Source organism: Panulirus ornatus, chromosome 34 (assembly GCF_036320965.1).
Source record: "Panulirus ornatus isolate Po-2019 chromosome 34, ASM3632096v1, whole genome shotgun sequence".
Taxonomy (NCBI): domain Eukaryota; kingdom Metazoa; phylum Arthropoda; class Malacostraca; order Decapoda; family Palinuridae; genus Panulirus; species Panulirus ornatus.
This window is the reverse complement of record NC_092257.1, coordinates 16,394,380-16,413,096: the sequence shown is the minus strand read 5'-3', so window position 1 is coordinate 16,413,096 and position 18,717 is coordinate 16,394,380. Positions and strand designations below refer to the sequence as shown.

General features: G+C 38.2%; 2 protein-coding genes across 3 annotated transcripts in view; both read right to left on the bottom strand.

Moving 5' to 3' along the window:
* Positions 1-1,796: 1,796 nt before the first annotated feature.
* Positions 1,797-10,608, bottom strand: LOC139759942 (small integral membrane protein 12-A). The gene is made up of 3 exons (XM_071682594.1): positions 10,544-10,608; positions 8,931-9,062; positions 1,797-6,975 (listed from the first exon to the last, which is right to left on the bottom strand). Exons 2-3 carry the CDS (start codon positions 9,011-9,013, stop codon positions 6,783-6,785), a joined length of 276 nt encoding a protein of 91 aa, XP_071538695.1. The 5' UTR covers positions 9,014-9,062; positions 10,544-10,608; the 3' UTR covers positions 1,797-6,782.
* A 4,111-nt stretch (positions 10,609-14,719) lies between these two features.
* Positions 14,720-18,717, bottom strand: part of LOC139759939 (calpain-A-like) — a 39,276-nt gene continuing 35,278 nt past the window's right edge. For both annotated transcript variants that reach the window (XM_071682592.1, XM_071682593.1), the window contains one exon: positions 14,720-18,224. In XM_071682592.1, coding sequence (XP_071538693.1) covers positions 18,003-18,224 — 222 coding nt within the window. In that variant the 3' untranslated portion in view covers positions 14,720-18,002. The remainder of the gene's footprint in view (positions 18,225-18,717) is intronic.

Genomic DNA, 18,717 nt, shown 5'->3' with positions numbered 1-18,717 from the left:
TTGTAGGTAGCATTTATGGATCTGGAGAAGACATATGATAAAGTTGATAGAGATGCTCTGTGGAAGGTATTAAGAATATATGGTGTGGGAGGCAAGTTGTTAGAAGCAGTGAAAAGTTTTTATCGAGGATGTAAGGCATGTGTACGAGTAGGAAGAGAGGAAAGTGATTGGTTCTTAGTGACTGTCAGTTTGCGGCAGGGATGTGTGATATCTTCATGGTTGTTTAATTTTTATGGATGGGTTTGTTAAGGAGGTGAATGCAAGAGTTTTGGAGAAAGGGGCAAGTATGCAGTTTGTTGTGGATGAGAGAGCTTGGGAAGTGAGTCACTTGTTGTTCGCTGATGATACAGCACTGGTGGGTGATTCGGGTGAGAAATTGCAGAAACTGGTGACTGAGTTTGGTATAAAGTGTGTGAAAGAAGAAAGCTAAGAGTAAATGTGAATAAGAGCAAGGTTATTAGGTACAGTAGGGTTGAGGGACAAGTCAATTGGGAGGTAAGTTTGAATGGAGAAAAACTGGAGGAAGTGAAGTGTTTTACATATCTGGGAGTAGATTTGGCAGCAGATGGAACCATGGAAGCGGAAGTGAGTCATTGTGTGGGAGAGGGGGTGAAAGTTCTGGGAACGTTGAAAATGTGTGGAAGGCGAGAACGTTATCTTGGAAAGCAGAAATGGATATGTTTGAAGGAATAGTGGTTCCAACAATGTTTTATGGTTGCGAGGCGTGGGCTATAGATAGAGTTGTGCAGAGGAGGGTGGAATATGTTGGAAATGGTGGGTGATTCGGGTGAGAAATTGCAGAAACTGGTGACTGAGTTTGGTATAAAGTGTGTGAAAGAAGAAAGCTAAGAGTAAATGTGAATAAGAGCAAGGTTATTAGGTACAGTAGGGTTGAGGGACAAGTCAATTGGGAGGTAAGTTTGAATGGAGAAAAACTGGAGGAAGTGAAGTGTTTTACATATCTGGGAGTAGATTTGGCAGCAGATGGAACCATGGAAGCGGAAGTGAGTCATTGTGTGGGAGAGGGGGTGAAAGTTCTGGGAACGTTGAAAATGTGTGGAAGGCGAGAACGTTATCTTGGAAAGCAGAAATGGATATGTTTGAAGGAATAGTGGTTCCAACAATGTTTTATGGTTGCGAGGCGTGGGCTATAGATAGAGTTGTGCAGAGGAGGGTGGAATATGTTGGAAATGAGATATTTGGGGACAATATGAGGTGTGAGGTGGTTTGATCGAGTAAGTAATGAAAGGGTAAGAGAGATGTGTGGTAATAAAAAGAGTGTGGTAGAGAGAGCAGAAGAGTGTGTTTTGAAATGGTTTGGTTTCATGATGAGAATGAGTGAGGAAAGATTGACAAAGAGGATATATGTGTTAAAGGTGAAGGGAACGAGGGGAAGTGGAAGACCAAATTGGACGTGGAAAGATGGAGTGAAAAAGATTTTGAGTGATCGGGGCCTGAACATGCAGGAGGGTGAAAGGCACGCAAGGAATAGAATGAATTGGAACGATGTGGTATACCGGGGTCGAAGTGCTGTCAATGGATTGAACCAGGGCATGTGAAGCGTTTGGGGTAAACCATGGAAAGTTCTGTGGGGCCTGGATGTGGATGCAGGCGTTTTTAACTTTAAATTCCATTAAATACATACATGTTCATTTTCTGGTTGTTATGGAATCATCTGTGAATAAACACCTTATCTTGTAACATATGCCCACCAGGGATAATTATCCCAACAGAGTTAACTCTAAACTAAAGATATATCCTTTTCTGTGGTAGAATATCAAGAATAATAAAAAATATATAGTGTACCCACTTTATTTACACATTACACACAACTGCATGTAAGGATGGAGCAGGTATATTTCAATAACGTTCACTGAACCTACTGTGTCAAAAAACAAGGTATATGCACCACATAGCAGAATAAGAATATTAAGCAAAATAGTTGTTGCTATACCACTCTTTGACACATTTTCAAAAGTGAGTAATGCACTGTATTAAAGCAAAATAGTTTCTTAGAAACTCAGCAATGTTTACTGTTGCAGAAAAACATGAAATGGTATTTTCTTCATATCTGCATGATTGTTGAAACAAGTTATATTACTTAGTCCACATATGGCATTCAAGTAAAATAACTTAAATGAATATTTACAAAGTAGTTAAAATTTGTGCCACATTACCGGTAATAAAGAATATTACGCTTTATATATCTAAAATAGGCATTCAGCAGAATATTTATGGATGTCACAGCTCATTATCACAGATGTCAATAATCTTTCATCATTATATAGACCTGGAAAAACAAAATATCAGGACAGAAGTCCAAGGACTCACCAGAATACCTCCTAATGATTTTGTGACAAACCTTAATGTGTGGGTCAGTGGGACAAAGTGTTGCACCAACAATACAAACTTATAAAAGTACTAAATACTGAAATTCATCTTGTGCAAAGACACATCAGAGAAATAATGACCATGCAGTGAGTGCCTGTGCCTGATTTTTTTTCTGTAACAACCAATGATTACAAAACTTCAACCTTATTTCTCTCTAGGCAGTGTCTCACTGACAACCCTGATCATGCCTGTTGAAAGTTCAATGATTAAAGCTACAAAACTTTACATTCACACTAACTTACAAATGGATAATCTCACACTGAGGTATTTGATACCCTCTTCTTTTTCTGAAAAAGACTAAAACTTTCAACATTGGCAAAGATTGAGCATATACTTTTAACATTTCTAGTGTCACAGGGGAAACATTAATTCAAAGCATGAATGATTTTTAAGAAACTGCTCAAAAAGATTTTCATGCAGCATTCATCCACTAACACTGACATGCTAGATGATTACCAGATATGCAGCTTATCTGTGGAAAAAACTGGAATCTGCTATGTCATCTATTTACCTATATCTTCAATGCCTGCCCTCTTTGGAAACTCCCTCGAGTGGGTGGCCATGACAAAAGAGCCTCCATAACTGGTGAACTCCAGTGATGCTTCTTAGCCTTTATGTCATAACAGCATTTATCCTCATTTGTCACCACAAAATATGAATCATTCCCAGCCACAGCTGCTAGCCACTTATCAAGCCTCAGTAAAACATCATCATTTATTTTTCATCTAAAACGGAGAGGATGGTGACTAAATTTCAAAGCGAAATTTAAAGCATAATTTTCTTCAATAATCTGTAACTTTTTTAAATAGTCCATGACTTGACATAACAACTCCAACCTTAGAAACTTTACCTCACCAATATCTTTGTCTAAATATCCAAGACTTCAAAATACCAATATTAATGACTGCTTCGTTCAAACTTATGGATTCGTTCTACAAAGCAATCCTTTTCAAAAACTCACTTCTTTTATATTTCCTTATCAAAGTCAGAAATAAAACAATGCAAGCTTCCTCAAGAATATCAAATTCATAAAACAGTCTTAAAAAAAGTTCTAAAAATTATTTCCAACAACCGATACCTTCACTTACAGAAAATCTAACACAAAACTATACTTGCTTTTTAATCATTATATTATACACAAGCAGCATTAACTGATACTTTTACTTTTCCCTATTTCAAATTAATTTCACTGGTCAAATGACAAAGTTCCTTCACATAAACCAATACTGAAACAAATGCTGAAAGCATGATTGTCTTGCAGTGATTGTACATCAGCATTTACATACATATCACCTATTAATCTTGGCATTACTAAACTCCACCTGCATGTGGTTAAGCACAAGTGAAAAGTCATCTCTGGCAGAGTTGTATCATATGCAGTGGACAAAAAGGAGTACAATCTCACTGAAGAATGTATCATACATACAGAATTCATCTTTTCCTTGGTACTGGACATTGCACAGCTTCAAAGCTGCAGAAGCCTTATCAAAAAGGGGTCCTGGGGTTATATATAATATAATAAAAGGACTAGGGAAGAAAGAATACTACCCACGTATTCCCTACGTGATGAAGAAGGTAACAAGAAGGAGTGGGAGCAGGTGGCTGGAAATCCTCCCTTTCTGTATTACTTTCCAAAAGAAGGTGCACAGCAGGGAGCCAACTGAGTATTTTTCCCTCTAAGACTCAGATATCTGTTCTTGATGCTATCTTGCTAATGCAAGAAACGGCAAGTATGTATGAAAAAACGTATCCTTGAGTGCCAATATACACTGACTTGTTTCAATAACCACAATTCTAAAAAAAGGCCTATCATAATACATGTTTTTGACTTATTAGTTCATCAAAAAATGGGTCATTCATCTTTCTCCATAACATGTCCAAATGTCATTTTAGAGTAAATATTCTGGCTAAAATAAGATTTTCAAACTAAATTTTCTTGTTTTCTAAAATCCATCAATTTCATAATTTCCTTACATGTGAAATATGAAACTACTTCCTCTACAGCAATTACACTCACACCTAAAAGGTTAAATTGGTATAACAAAATGCAAACATATCTAGCTTCTCAGTTTATTAGAGGCACAGTGAGTTTAACCATTACTAACTGTTAGTACTACTCAATGCAGTATGTTAATGCCATTCTAAGGGCTGAGACTACTTATGTTCTCTCCTGAAAAAATAACTTCAGGTTTACTACTTAAAAAATTGCACCAATGCAAAATTTACATTATGCTTTAAGCATATTTTTAGAAATATCTTTTCAATAATCTCACCCTCTGTCCTGCACATGCATCAAAATCTGAATCATCATAATTTTTATTATGCAGTTCTTCAGTTATAAACTAGTACCATCAAGGTATCTTACTAATCACCTTGCTGTTTTGATGGTAATTATTTCAATTTTACCTCAAAATGTGAACGAAAAACTCCCTTTTTCTTCATGATACCAGACATATCTTAAGCTTTTCCCTTTAACAACAAAATGTATAATAGCCTACTGAGGTTCATCAGTGAATATCAAAATCACTGCCAACTTTTATAAATCATAGGATTCATATGTTGACTGAGCTGATTTAGTAGTAAAGGTGACCATATCTTTGTTATCTGTCATCTGTTGACAAAAATCCAGCAAGAAAGTTCGGTGAACAAAATTGCTGTCCACCTTCAATCATAGATTTTGGGGTACTTAAAGAGCAAAACTTTTTCCCAAAACCTCTCCATGAAGTAAGAGATTTCCTTAGGCTAGTAATGATATCGTAAGTCAGCTGGAGGTAGGAAAAGTTAGACTGTCATGTGACAATGGGAGGGGTTCTTTTAAGGATCATCACATGAAGGTAGTAGCAATTAAAACCAGCCAAAGAATCTTATCCACATCATGCTGAAAAATGTTACAGCCCTAACTCTGAATCATGCTGAAAAATATTACTGGACTAAATCTATCTCGGACCATTAAAACTTTCCTTCCACTACATATTGCACAAGATGATTAAATGTCAAAATAAGAATTTGGGCTTACATTTCAATTTCAGCAAGATATCCTTAACTCTATATTTCATGGCTGAAAGGTGCTACATAACAATGCCCAACTGTACAGGTCAAATCTTGAAAACCTTAATCTTTATGAATGAGACCCCTTAAATTCAAACTACTACAATTTCAAGAACACCATTAACATGAATTGTTTACTTTCAGAGTCAGCTGCTTTGTTTACCATGTGCTGCTTTAGCTTGTGCCATTGTTTTCATTATCTGATAGTGTGGTGGTAAATCTACATGTCTTCCTCAGTTATTTGTCAAAATTTCATAAACTCTGCCTTAATAACAGCATCTAAAAAGAAAACCAACGATAGTGCTAGGTGTATAAATGCTAAGAAACACCAACTGGCCAATACTATTATGCAGCAAACGGAAATGATACAGAAATCAGATGAAGGCATTACAACTTTGCCTGACCTTAGTCTTATGATGCTAGTTATACAACTATATATGATCTCAAGAAGCAATGTGAAAAGCTGTCAAAATTCTATACAAAGAGATGACTGATAACAGAACTGCTAACCTTAAATCAATGCATGAGGCCACATCAACCACACTTTGTATGCTTATGTTCAAATGGTTTAAACAACATGGCAGTGAACATGTACCTATTTTGGGGCCCTTTCATGTGAAAAGGTGTTTATAAGAGAAAGGATTTTGGCTAAGGACAACAATTTTTCAATGAATATTGATCATATGTTTTACATGACATATATTACAAATATTACAGACACAACACTTAGAGCCTGCATTAGTTAAACAAAACACTCCGACTAGGTTTCAGGATATTCAGACCACAATCTATGGCCTCATCGTTTCAAATTCCTTAAAATTACATAACCCAAACATTGCTTGGTCCCATGGATTATGGATTTTCAAAACCTGACCTATATGAACCAATACTGGAGTAGCAACACTGACTGCCATATGAATACTGCATGGCTGAGGTTGCTCTACATTCTCTCACACTTAAAGGATATCCATGAAGAGAGAAAACATCCTTTTCAATCACCTGATACTTTGATATGAACTAGAATAAAAAATATAATATCATCCAATACAACAATTCATCTATAATTACACTACCAATGAAATGCAATGACAGAAAAATTCATTTCAATTAAAACAAAAAAAGTGGTGAAAACTAAAAATCAGATTTGTTGATCCATAAACTCAATCTTGTTTACCTCCCTGCAGACCCTAATGTAATATTGAAAATATCTGCCCAAAATCTTTTATTGTACTAAATAAAATGACTGAAATATCTGTAGTTTCAATAAATCAATTTTCCTTCAACTTTTAAATACATGTAATATATAAAGAATTTTCATTAAATTGGGGCTAGAGCTATAACACTCATTCATCTTTTACTAAGGATGGGGACACATTCTTCTCAAAAATGGTCTTAGGAACGAAGTTCTTTTCGCTAAGAGGTGCTGGAGCTACAGCTTCAGATTCTAGCATCTCCTTCAAAAGTCTTTCATTGCGCTGATCCTCAACAGAAGGACGACTTGGAGGAGGAGTGCGGAAGTGTTTTTCTATATTGTATCTGTGGTATTGAATTTGGAAACAATAAACATCTTATACACAAGCATAATTCTTTAATCATATAACCCCAGGACCCCTTTATGGGGCTCCTGTAGCTTCTAGTTTGTGCTACAATCAGTAGCAAGGAAATAATGGATAATGGACTACTGTGAGGTGAGAAGTTCTTGGTAATATTGTACTCCTTTTCATCCACTGATGATGATACAAACTTACAAAAGGTGACTTTTCAATCACAGGATCCAACAATGTCTGTATATATAACATAGAAAAGGTATTACTAGACTCCACCTGTCTGAGGTTACATAGTAAGGGAAAAATCATCTTTCATAGGGCTTTATCATCGGTAGCACAATCTTGTCAAACAACTTTTCACTCCAAAGGAGTCCACATTTCTCTGCTACTGAAAGTAGTGCAGACTTGGGCTGCAAGAGCCACTGGAAAGGTTCTGAGTAATATTGGGACTCTTTCACAGAAACTGGAACTGGGAAATTATAAATAAATATTGCAGGAAATAGCAAACCTATATGAAAGAAAAAAGAAAAAATGTACATATTTTCTTTTTTCATATTTAATCACTATTTCCTGCATTAATGAGGTCACAAAAGGAACAAACAAAGATATGGCTTTGTTCACTCACATCCACTTTCTCGATGTCATGTGTAATATACTGAAACCACATGCCCTCTCTATCCACAACCAGGCCCCTGAGACCTTTCAGTAGTTTCCCCGACCACCTCATATGCCCTGGTTCAGTACATATATAGCACATGGCTCCCTGTATACCACACCACTCCAATTCACTCTATTCCATGTATGCATGGAATTATACACTCCAGAGTGTTCAAGCCCTGAGCACTTATAACCATTTCCACTCCTATCCACAATTCTCCTTTTCCTACTTCCCTCCACTTCTGACACATGTACCCTCTTCCTCAACCTCTCCTTATTCACATATATTTTTTTCATACATATTCACCATTTCCTGCATTAGCATATGTTTGTGTGTGCCAGAGAATGTGTCTCTTTTCATCTGTTTCCTAGCACTACCTCACTAACACAGGATATGGCAATCACGTTTGAAAGAAAAAAAAATTATTTATCCTGGAAGAAAGCAAAAAAGAATATATGCCATGTAATTCTTGTGTGTCATAGAAGGCAACTAAATTTTTGAAAGGTGGAATGGAAGAAAGAGCCAAGTGAATTATCCAGCTGGAAGAATTACAGCTGTGGAGACTTCATTTCGTTTACAATTACATTCTGTTGTCCAGCTGTATGAAAGTACCAGAAAGTCTGATCAACCTCAGGTGAAAAAAGATATTCTAATCACATGAAAAGGCAAAAAATTTACATACCACTCTCCCAGGATATCATATAAAGACTATCCATATTGAACAACAAAGTGTGCATACTGCTAAAAATTTCTGAAATTCCAGTTGTTTTACATGCAAAGAACATGAATTGTAAAAGTTATAATAATACTTAATAGTTATACCATCTCAGTTCTTATGGTAAAGATGGAAGTAATTCTCTTGTTTGTCATCAATGCAAGCTTACATTCATACCTCTATATACTCTGAATAACTCTATATCAAGACAAATACAAGAAGGGTTACAGTATTTGTATGCCTCCCACCCAAGATGGTTTCTAGATGCTGCATGAACTTGCCCTTTTTCCTGAGCCTGGAATAGTTGAGAATCTGGCTGCATGTGTGACAGGATGTCATTACCAATGCAAAGTGACTGGGTGGTCAGAAATAACCAAGCAAGCTATCATACTGGTGGTTCAGTGATGGGAATATGATAGTCCATCATTCTAACCTCTGGGATCCTAAAGATTACCTATGTTTACAAGACTTTCCAACCCTGGAGAGAAATATGCAAAAACTATACATATATGAACATATAAAGACATGGTAAATGTAAAGGGCTTTCTAATGAAAAAGAAAAAATTCTTACCCAATAAATCCAATTACAGCAGCTGCAGGAAGTGTGACATATGGAGCATATGTCCTCAGCATACTAATCACCAAAGGCCACATAGTGTATTCTCAGATGTCCAGCATGCAGTCCACGTCAGCAAGATAAAACCTGCCAAGAATACACATTCTTATTTAAATAATGCTAAAAGAATTTCTTTCATTCTCACCCTTTCTGCATAAATATGTGGTGGAACAAGTAAACAATACTTCGAAAATGTAACAACACTAAATTCTATCATATAAATAACTTGGCTACACTTACACTAAAACAGGAAAACTCTGTCATGAGCAAAAGTACAATCATGGCCAGACCTATATTGAAATATAGAGGTATGAAAGGGATGATGAAAAGATAAGGGAGAATATCTATGAATTTTGGAGAAAGTGAAAAACCTGTCTTAAAATGTGCCAGGTCATAGATATTGGAATAGACATGAGAGGGTAGAAAGTTACAAAGCAAGGTTTAAGGAAAGACACAGTTATAAAAAAGGCCCATCCTCGAGTTGCTAACAGTCACACAGTAATTATGTGATACAGCTGTTTGCCTAGTATTGCATGGTCTGGCTAGAGGTGGAGGCACACAAGCAGTCAGCTCTTGGGAGAAAATTCAAAGTAATTCCTATAAAGAAGGCCTACAGTGAAGGAAAATGAACCAACAATACAGCATAAGGCAAACAGGTCAAGTTTTGAGGTTACTCTCAGTGAGTTTATACGAGCAGCATATGCAACACTAAAAAAGAAGCCTAATAAATCTAGCAGTAGCAATGTCAACAAAATACTATTTGGCTCATCTCTGCCTTTTAGTAAAAATCTTTGTGTCAAATGTGTATATCTTTTTACATTCTTTGCACAAAATCAAATGCTCTGCGAAGTTACTCTTACGATGATATTATTCATTAAACAACACATGGAAAGTACATATCATTTATCAAATCTGAAACTATAATACGGAAAATAAAGTGGTACTTCAGCCATGCAGTTCCGATGCCTTATAATAGTAAACAATTTAGTTCGTAGAGGCAGTGAATAGTTTGAAGAAAGGAATACGTGTGATGGAGTGATTTGAATCAATTACTTCATCCTCTCTTTAAACAATACTTTTAAATAAAATCCCTCAATCTCCATAGCTATATGCACGGTGTGGCTAAAGTACGACTTTGCTATAAAGAAATTATACTCTACTTTCAACAGTTTAGTCAGTTAATATGATAACATCACTCTCTTATAACTTTTACTCTCGATTGTTTCATCAGATCAAGTCTCTATTCACCCAAAAGTCCTCTCAACAATGTAGGACATAATCTAGTTGACTATCTCAAAGTCGTGAGAGTCCCCTTACGGATCCTCATGCAAAAACAATGTATTCTTAATTTAAGGTCTCTCTCTCTCTCTCTCTCTCTCTCTCTCTCTCTCTCTCTCTCTCTCTCTCTGTACCTCGCGTTTCACAGAGCCGGCACTACTTGGTAGTCTACATCACCGCCATTAATGTGACTGATCCAATTCACATTAATCAACACTGTATCGAGCACATAAAATAAATCAAAACTTATACAAGACCCTAAACCGTCCATTATTCATGCTTTGCCTCACCTATTTCCAAACGTAAGTTCTGTAGCATGTGAAGGGCCTGGGGGATGAGTTTGTTTACATCATGTAAGTTGTGTTCGCGTAAGCGTTCGCCAGGATCCGTCTTTCGCGAATGAATTCTTTTACTTATTCAATGTTGATATCATATTCAACTTTATTGAAAATATTATCTTATTATCAATGAAGTTATCAATGAAGGTGTTATCAATGAAGATGAAACTCTTGGATTTTATACGACTCGTTTGCTATCAAGAATGATAACTGGTTGAGTAGGATTAAACGATATTGCTGCTTTGATTAACCTGTTATCATTGGATGACAGGGTGTGGTTATTAAAGAAAAATTGTTGGAAATAATGTAATAAAGAGAAAATTACGGGTTTAATCCTCAATCTGTTTTTATCTGTAATTGTTATTATCACGTAGGGGAATTGTACTTTAGTGGGCGAAATTAACTGAAATGGTTATTTTCCCAGTGTTTTCTGTTCAAACACCAGTGCTGTTTATTTCGTCAAGAAATCATTGCCCTTTGCTTCATGGTAATTATAGAAAGGGAAAGGAATATCGTGCTCTATCAATAGACAAAGAAGCACTAGAATCAAAGGTGACTCTCCCCATACTTGACTTTATTTTCCGAGGGGATTTGTTAAGTTACATCTAGTCCTTCCTTATAGGTCGATGACCATAAAACCCAACAAACAACAACTCATTTAGTGCTTTCTACATCATGGAGGCGAGTGACTGTGTCTCGTTTAGTTTGACCGACAAAATGATAATGAAGGTACGTTTATTTTGGTATTGTTTTCCCACAGTAACCAACTCACATTTTCTCAAGAAGAAATTTAAGGTAGTGTGTAACTTAAACTACCAACATAGGAACGTATACTAGGTTATTTTTTTTGCTCATTTATATATATATATATATATATATATATATATATATATATATATATATATATATTTTTTTTTTTTTTTTTTTTTTTCATACTTTGTCGCTGTCTCCCGCGTTTGCGAGGTAGCGCAAGGAAACAGACGAAAGAAATGGCCCAACCCCCCCCCCCCCCATACACATGTACATACGTCCACACACGCAAATATACATACCTACACAGCCTTCCATGGTTTACCCCAGACGCTTCACATGCCTTGATTCAATCCACTGACAGCACGTCAACCCCTGTATACCACATCGCTCCAATTCACTCTATTCCTTGCCCTCCTTTCACCCTCCTGCATGTTCAGGCCCCGATCACACAAAATCTTTTTCACTCCATCTTTCCACCTCCAATTTGGTCTCCCTCTTCTCCTCGTTCCCTCCACCTCCGACACATATATCCTCTTGGTCAATCTTTCCTCACTCATTCTCTCCATGTGCCCAAACCATTTCAAAACACCCTCTTCTGCTCTCTCAACCACGCTCTTTTTATTTCCACACATCTCTCTTACCCTTACGTTACTTACTCGATCAAACCACCTCACACCACACATTGTCCTCAAACATCTCATTTCCAGCACATCCATCCTCCTGCGCACATCTCTATCCATAGCCCACGCCTCGCAACCATACAACATTGTTGGAGCCACTATTCCTTCAAACATACCCATTTTTGCTTTCCGAGATAATGTTCTCGACTTCCACACATTTTTCAAGGCTCCCAAAATTTTCGCCCCCTCCCCCACCCTATGATCCACTTCCGCTTCCATGGTTCCATCCGCTGACAGATCCACTCCCAGATATCTAAAACACTTCACTTCCTCCAGTTTTTCTCCATTCAAACTCACCTCCCAATTGACTTGACCCTCACCCCTACTGTACCTAATAACCTTGCTCTTATTCACATTTACTCTTAACTTTCTTCTTCCACACACTTTACCAAACTCAGTCACCAGCTTCTGCAGTTTCTCACATGAATCAGCCACCAGCGCTGTATCATCAGCGAACAACAACTGACTCACTTCCCAAGCTCTCTCATCCCCAACAGACTTCATACTTGCCCCTCTTTCCAGGACTCTTGCATTTACCTCCCTAACAACCCCATCCATAAACAAATTAAACAACCATGGAGACATCACACACCCCTGCCGCAAACCTACATTCACTGAGAACCAATCACTTTCCTCTCTTCCTACACGTACACATGCCTTACATCCTCGATAAAAACTTTTCACTGCTTCTAACAACTTGCCTCCCACACCATATATTCTTAATACCTATATATATATATATATATATATATATATATATATATATATATATATATATATATATATATATATATATATATATATATATATATATATATATATACAATTTGGGCTTAAATCGCTTACATCTTTATGGTACTACAGGCATTTTAGTTCTTCAGTGCAACCATAACTTCTTCACTTTCTTCCATTCATCCATAACTCTTTTACCATAGCAAAGGAATTCTTTTGCCCTCCCACAATTCATGTGTCAACCTTTCTCTTCATTCGCTTTAATCGCAACATTTGTGCATGGGAGGCAGGTCTATAAACTGGCAGGGAACTTTGTCTCTCCTCATCCAAACACTAGAGAGACTCCTTAGGAAACGAAGTCCATTGCTGAGTTCATCTTAATCTCCGTCATTACCTCTTGGCGTATGTAGGAAGGGATCTTTATATTCAATGTTTCCCATACGCCTTGCGTCGTCCCTCTGTGTAGTGATCAAAGGTACAGGGTGGGAGTTCTACACTCGCGGGGCCCCCAGTGTCTCGAGCTTATGTTTGCTCATCCCTATCTTCATCTCAGTAACTTACCCTCACAGAAAATATGGTCTGTCCCTCCATCCCCAGAGGCGGAGGGATTGCTGTATTTCATAAATCCGTCCGTGACCTCCAAAAATATCTCCAAAATCATCTAACACAAAACGTATTTCGAAATTACACCATCCCATGGCCACTATCTATCCAGTTCTCAATATTTTTTTTTCTCTCTCCAGATTCGCTTTCCCTTTCCATCTGTCAGTCACCACACACACTCGTGTGTGTGTGTGTGTGTGTGTGTGTGTGTGTGTGTGTGTGTGTCGCTGCTCTTGTGTGCGTTTGTCCTTGTGACTCACTGATGGAATGAGATAGACTGTCCCTCCACCCTCGCATTGTCAAGACGGTCGGAGCTGTCATGTTTCGTAATACTCGGACATTCATCTCGGGGTGAATTTCCCCGATGGCGTGCCATTGCAATCCTGGGAGACATGTGAGTATGTGATGCACAACAGCGTGTCTGCCGTGGCAGATCACACAGGGTCACACTCGTCTCTCATGTTATATCGTGGTGTATTCAGTGGTCCTATTGTTTATTCAGTGGTCCTATTGTGTATTCAGTGGTCCTATTGTGTATTCAGTGGTCCTATTGTGTATTCAGTGGTACTATTGTGTATTCAGTGGTCCTATTGTGTATTCAGTGGTCCTATTGTGTATTCAGTGGTACTATTGTGTATTCAGTGGTCCTATTGTGTATTCAGTGGTACTATTGTGTATTCAGTGGTCCTATTGTGTATTCAGTGGTCCTATTGTGTATTCAGTGGTACTATTGTGTATTCAGTGGTCCTATTGTGTATTTAGTGGTCCTATTGTGTATTCAGTTGTCCTTTTGTGTATTCAGTGGTGATCGTTCTCGCTGAGATGTTACAGTCTCCCCCCTGGAGAAAATGATAAAAAGAAATTCTAAATCCTAAAAGCACGTTGGTGATAAATGTTGTACTAGATTACCTTTTTTTTTTTTTTTTAACAATGGTCCTTAAGATGTATCCATAGAGGTCAGGTGTGATAGGAACCATATGCTGCATTGTCCATGGTAAGTCAGCGCTGAAGATGGGGAATGACTTGGAGTTTGTCTCAAAAAAAAAAAAGTAATATCCAGTGTTTAGCAAGAGCAAAAGTTTGTGCAATTGAATTTAGCTTCTCAATCATTGCTGGGTAAGGAGAGAGAGAGAGAGAGAGAGAGAGAGAGAGAGAGAGAGAGAGAGAGAGAGAGAGAGAGAGAGAGAGAGGAACTACTATTTTTTTTCCTTTTTTTGCAACAATTCTTTGTAACTTTTTCTGTGTGTGTGTGTGTGTGTGTGTGTGTGTGTGTGTGTGTGTGTGTGTGTGTCCCTCAGATCAAGATGGCCGGCAGGTAACTCATTTCAAGGAAAGCGACACAGACACTCACACAGCAGAGTCATATGTTTTTATTGATTATTTTTATCAGTTCTTAAACACCTATCATCACAAACAGAATATCTTGACTCCACATACAGGTCACAATATATCACAAACGCTTGCCCCCACTCTCGTCTCCAGCGAGTAGAACAGGACATGGTAATATGTCTATAAGCTTCGACACACAAATTGTATGTCTCTAAGCTTCGACACACAAACTGTATGTCTCTAAGCTTCGACACACAAACTGTGTCTCTAAGCTTCGACACACAAACTGTATGTCTTTAAGCTTCGACACACAAACTGTGTCTCTAAGCTTCGACACACAAACTGTATGTCTTTAAGCTTCGACACACAAACTGTATGTCTATAAGCTTCGACACACAAACTGTATGTCTCTAAGCTTCGACACACAAACATTATGTCTTTAAGCTTCGACACACAAACTGTGTCTCTAAGCTTCGACACACAAACTGTATGTCTCTAAGCTTCGACACACAAACTGTATGTCTCTAAGCTTCGACACACAAACTGTATGTCTCTAAGCTTCGACACACAAACATTATGTCTTTAAGCTTCGACACACAAACATTATGTCTTTAAGCTTCGACACACAAACTGTATGTCTCTAAGTTTCGACACACAAACTGTATGTCTATAAGCTTCGACACACGAACTGTTGTGGGGAAGAAAAAAAGAACCAGGAAATCTTTTTGTCTAGATCAGTGTCGTATACAGGTGCCTCCTTGTAGCGGAAGACAACCTAAGGACATTTTTTTCTTCATGTTCTTGTCCTCTCGTGACTTACACTGGTGTCTTAAGTTGAGGGGGCTCGCTGTCTTGACTCCCTGATTGGGAGAGTGTTGAACTCGCTGGCACAGATGGAGGGGCTATGGCTGGAAAAATGGCTCAAAGGGATTATATATATAATTCCACTCATTCTTGAACGAAGGAGAAATGCCTATTATTTCATATGAAGTCCTCTATATGTGTACCACTCCACCCTAAGAAGTTTCTCGTTAATCATCAGTTGTCTGTACACAATCTGAATAAATTTTTGAGTAATGAGCGGTCATTCTACATCATCATTCATGGGTCCTCAAAGACGCCTCATTCGCCATCCTAAATGAGGATGATTAAGGTTAGAAGAATGCAGACTAAGTGAGTGATAACTAGTCTATGAATCTGACTGAACTATAGATAAAAAAGGGTTATGGAAGATCACTGTAAATGAAGCCTACTATACTCCTTGTTTATCTAAGTATTGCACACACACCTGGAAATTGTTCTAAGTCCAGGCGAATCTTTTAACATTGAGGACATTCTTTTTTCTTTTTTCTTCTTTTCCCAGGAACACTTCCCCTACAACGACTAGGTTCGAGAAAACGTATCTTTTCCCAGGAACACTACCCCTACAACGACTAGGTTAGAGAAAACTTATCTTTTCCCAGGAATATCTCCCCCGACACGACTAGATTAGAGAAAACTTATCTTTTCCCAGGAATATTTCCCCCCACACGATTAGGTTAGAGAAAACTAATCTTTTCCCAGGAATAGCTCCCCCACTAGAGATGAGTACTCGAAACTTTTTTTTTTTTTTCAACCAGGATTAGCTTTTCCGCCAGAATCGAGCCCATAGCTAACAATTTTTTTTTTGTTTCTTTTCCCAGGAATACCTCCACCTCTTTGGGACTGAGTAACTGGAAACGGTTTCTTTTACCAGGGCTGCCTCCACCACCAAGAGTGAACACCTGACTGTCTCCACAAACCAAGGTAAATAACTCGTTGATCATTGCCAGTTTCATATTTTTGTATATTTTCTTTAATCATTTCACTTTTAAACCAAATATTTGTTCGATGCATCCAGTGTGTGTGTGTGTGTGTGTGTGTGTGTGTGTGTGTGTGTGATGGCGGCAAAAGACGGTGCCCTAGCCAGCAGTTCACAAACCCTCGTTAAGCACCCTCGACACCTAATGATCGTTTAGGTCGTTTGCTCGCCATGTACTTTCCCTGAAAATTTACCATCGACTTCAATGTATTCATAGGTCGTTATTGTATCTTCATCATATCATTATCATTCACTACATTGGTAATACTTGATTATACTTTTATTATGCTCTTATAATGTACTCGCGTTACACCTACATAACATTCTGTTATACCTTTGTTACTCAAGTTCATACCATACAACAGGTTATATTCACGTGTTATACTACCGTTATACTTTTCTAGCACTATACTGTCTCGCATTTCTTTCTCCTCAAGGTAGACCGTCCTTATAATCGGTTTGTATTCTCGTCATACTTTGTTATATCCTTAATAGGCCTCCTTGTCTTCAGTTCATATTTCAAGAAATCATTCTGGAATTCGAGAACTCCTTCTGGAACTAGAGATTTCCTTCTGGAACTCAAGAAATCCTTCTGGAACTCAAGAAATCATTCTGGAACTCAGGAAATCCTTCTGGAGCTCAAGAAATCCTTCTGGAACTCGAGAAATCATTCTGGAACTCAAGAAATCCTTCTGGAACTCGAGAAATCATTCTGGAACTCAAGAAATCCTTCTGGAACTCAAGAAATCCTTCTGGAACTCGAGAAATCATTCTGGAACTCAAGAAATCCTTCTGGAACTCAAGAAATCATTCTGGAAGTCAGGGAATCCTGCTGGAGCTTAAGAAATCATTCTGGAACTCAAGAAATCATTCTGGAACTCAAGAAATCATTCTGGACTCAGGAAATCTTTCTGGAACTCAAGAAATCATTCTGGAACTCAAGAAAGCCTTCTGAAACCCGTGAAATCCTTCTGGAATTCAAGAAATCCTTCTGGAACTCATGAAATCCTTCTGGAACTCATGAAATCTTTCTGGAACTCATGAAACCCTTCTGGAACTCAAGAAATCCTTCTGGAACTCAAGAAATCTTTCTGGAACTCAAGAAATCATTCTGGAACTCAAGAAATCATTCTGGACTCAGGAAATCTTTCTGGAACTCAAGAAATCATTCTGGAACTCAAGAAAGCCTTCTGAAACCCGTGAAATCCTTCTGGAATTCAAGAAATCCTTCTGGAACTCATGAAATCCTTCTGGAACTCATGAAATCTTTCTGGAACTCATGAAACCCTTCTGGAACTCAAGAAATCCTTCTGGAACTCAAGAAATCTTTCTGGAACTCATGAAATCCTTCTGGAACTCATGAAACCCTTCTGGAACTCAAGAAATCCTTCTGGAATTCATGAAATCCTTCTGGAACTCTAGAAGCCATTCTCGAAATTCATCTTAAGACCAAAAGGTCTCCACAAAATGCTCTCTAATCAAGCCTCTTCAGGCTGAAGGGCTTGGGAGAGTAGACTCGGACCATGAAGTGGCCTGGACACTCTGGCTGGAAGGTGGCTGGAATCACAACGTAGTATCCAGGTTCTAGTTCCAGGCGGGAGAGCACCTCGCGGAAGTTGATGTAGGTGCCGGAACTACCTTCCTCGTAGTTGTAGTAGAAGTGTGCTCCGGGGAGGCGGCGCTCAGGGTCGTCTGTCTGGTGAGGGAGGAGGACAAGAGAGATGGTTGGTTAGGTCGTCGGTGTACCAGGTGAGGCGTCGCTTACTCTACGAGTGCAGCGCATCTCTCGCCTTTTTGTCTGACTCTGATTCAAAGGTGGTGATAGATGACACTACCCCAGGATGCAATTTTTATAAGGCTCCAGCAGTCTTCATCAAGGCTGCGCTCCAATCAGGAGCAGGGAAATGTAAAACCCCCTCCAGAGTGCTTAAAAGATATAAATATACTTTCAAGTGTGAACACTGAAAGAAAAAAGAAAAAAGTTAGCACTTAAATGGATTTCCAGTGTGGCATAAGTCAAGATATTACCAACTCATTGTCGGAAAAGTGATCAAGATATCTGAAGATGCTTATGTTCCTGTGATGTGAAATACGTATATATAAGTAATAAGCTTATTTCTCCACCTGGATTCAAGATGATTAAGAAGGACGGTGATGAAGGGAGGAACAGTGACTGAACACCTCACATC

Bases quoted from the DNA above. Each gene is read 5' to 3' on its own strand.
- LOC139759942 (XM_071682594.1), bottom strand. From the start codon at position 9,013: ATGTGGCCTTTGGTGATTAGTATGCTGAGGACATATGCTCCATATGTC. The intron at 6,976-8,930 runs GTAAGAATTTTT...TCAATACCACAG, and splicing joins GCTGTAATTGGATTTATTGG to ATACAATATAGAAAAACACT.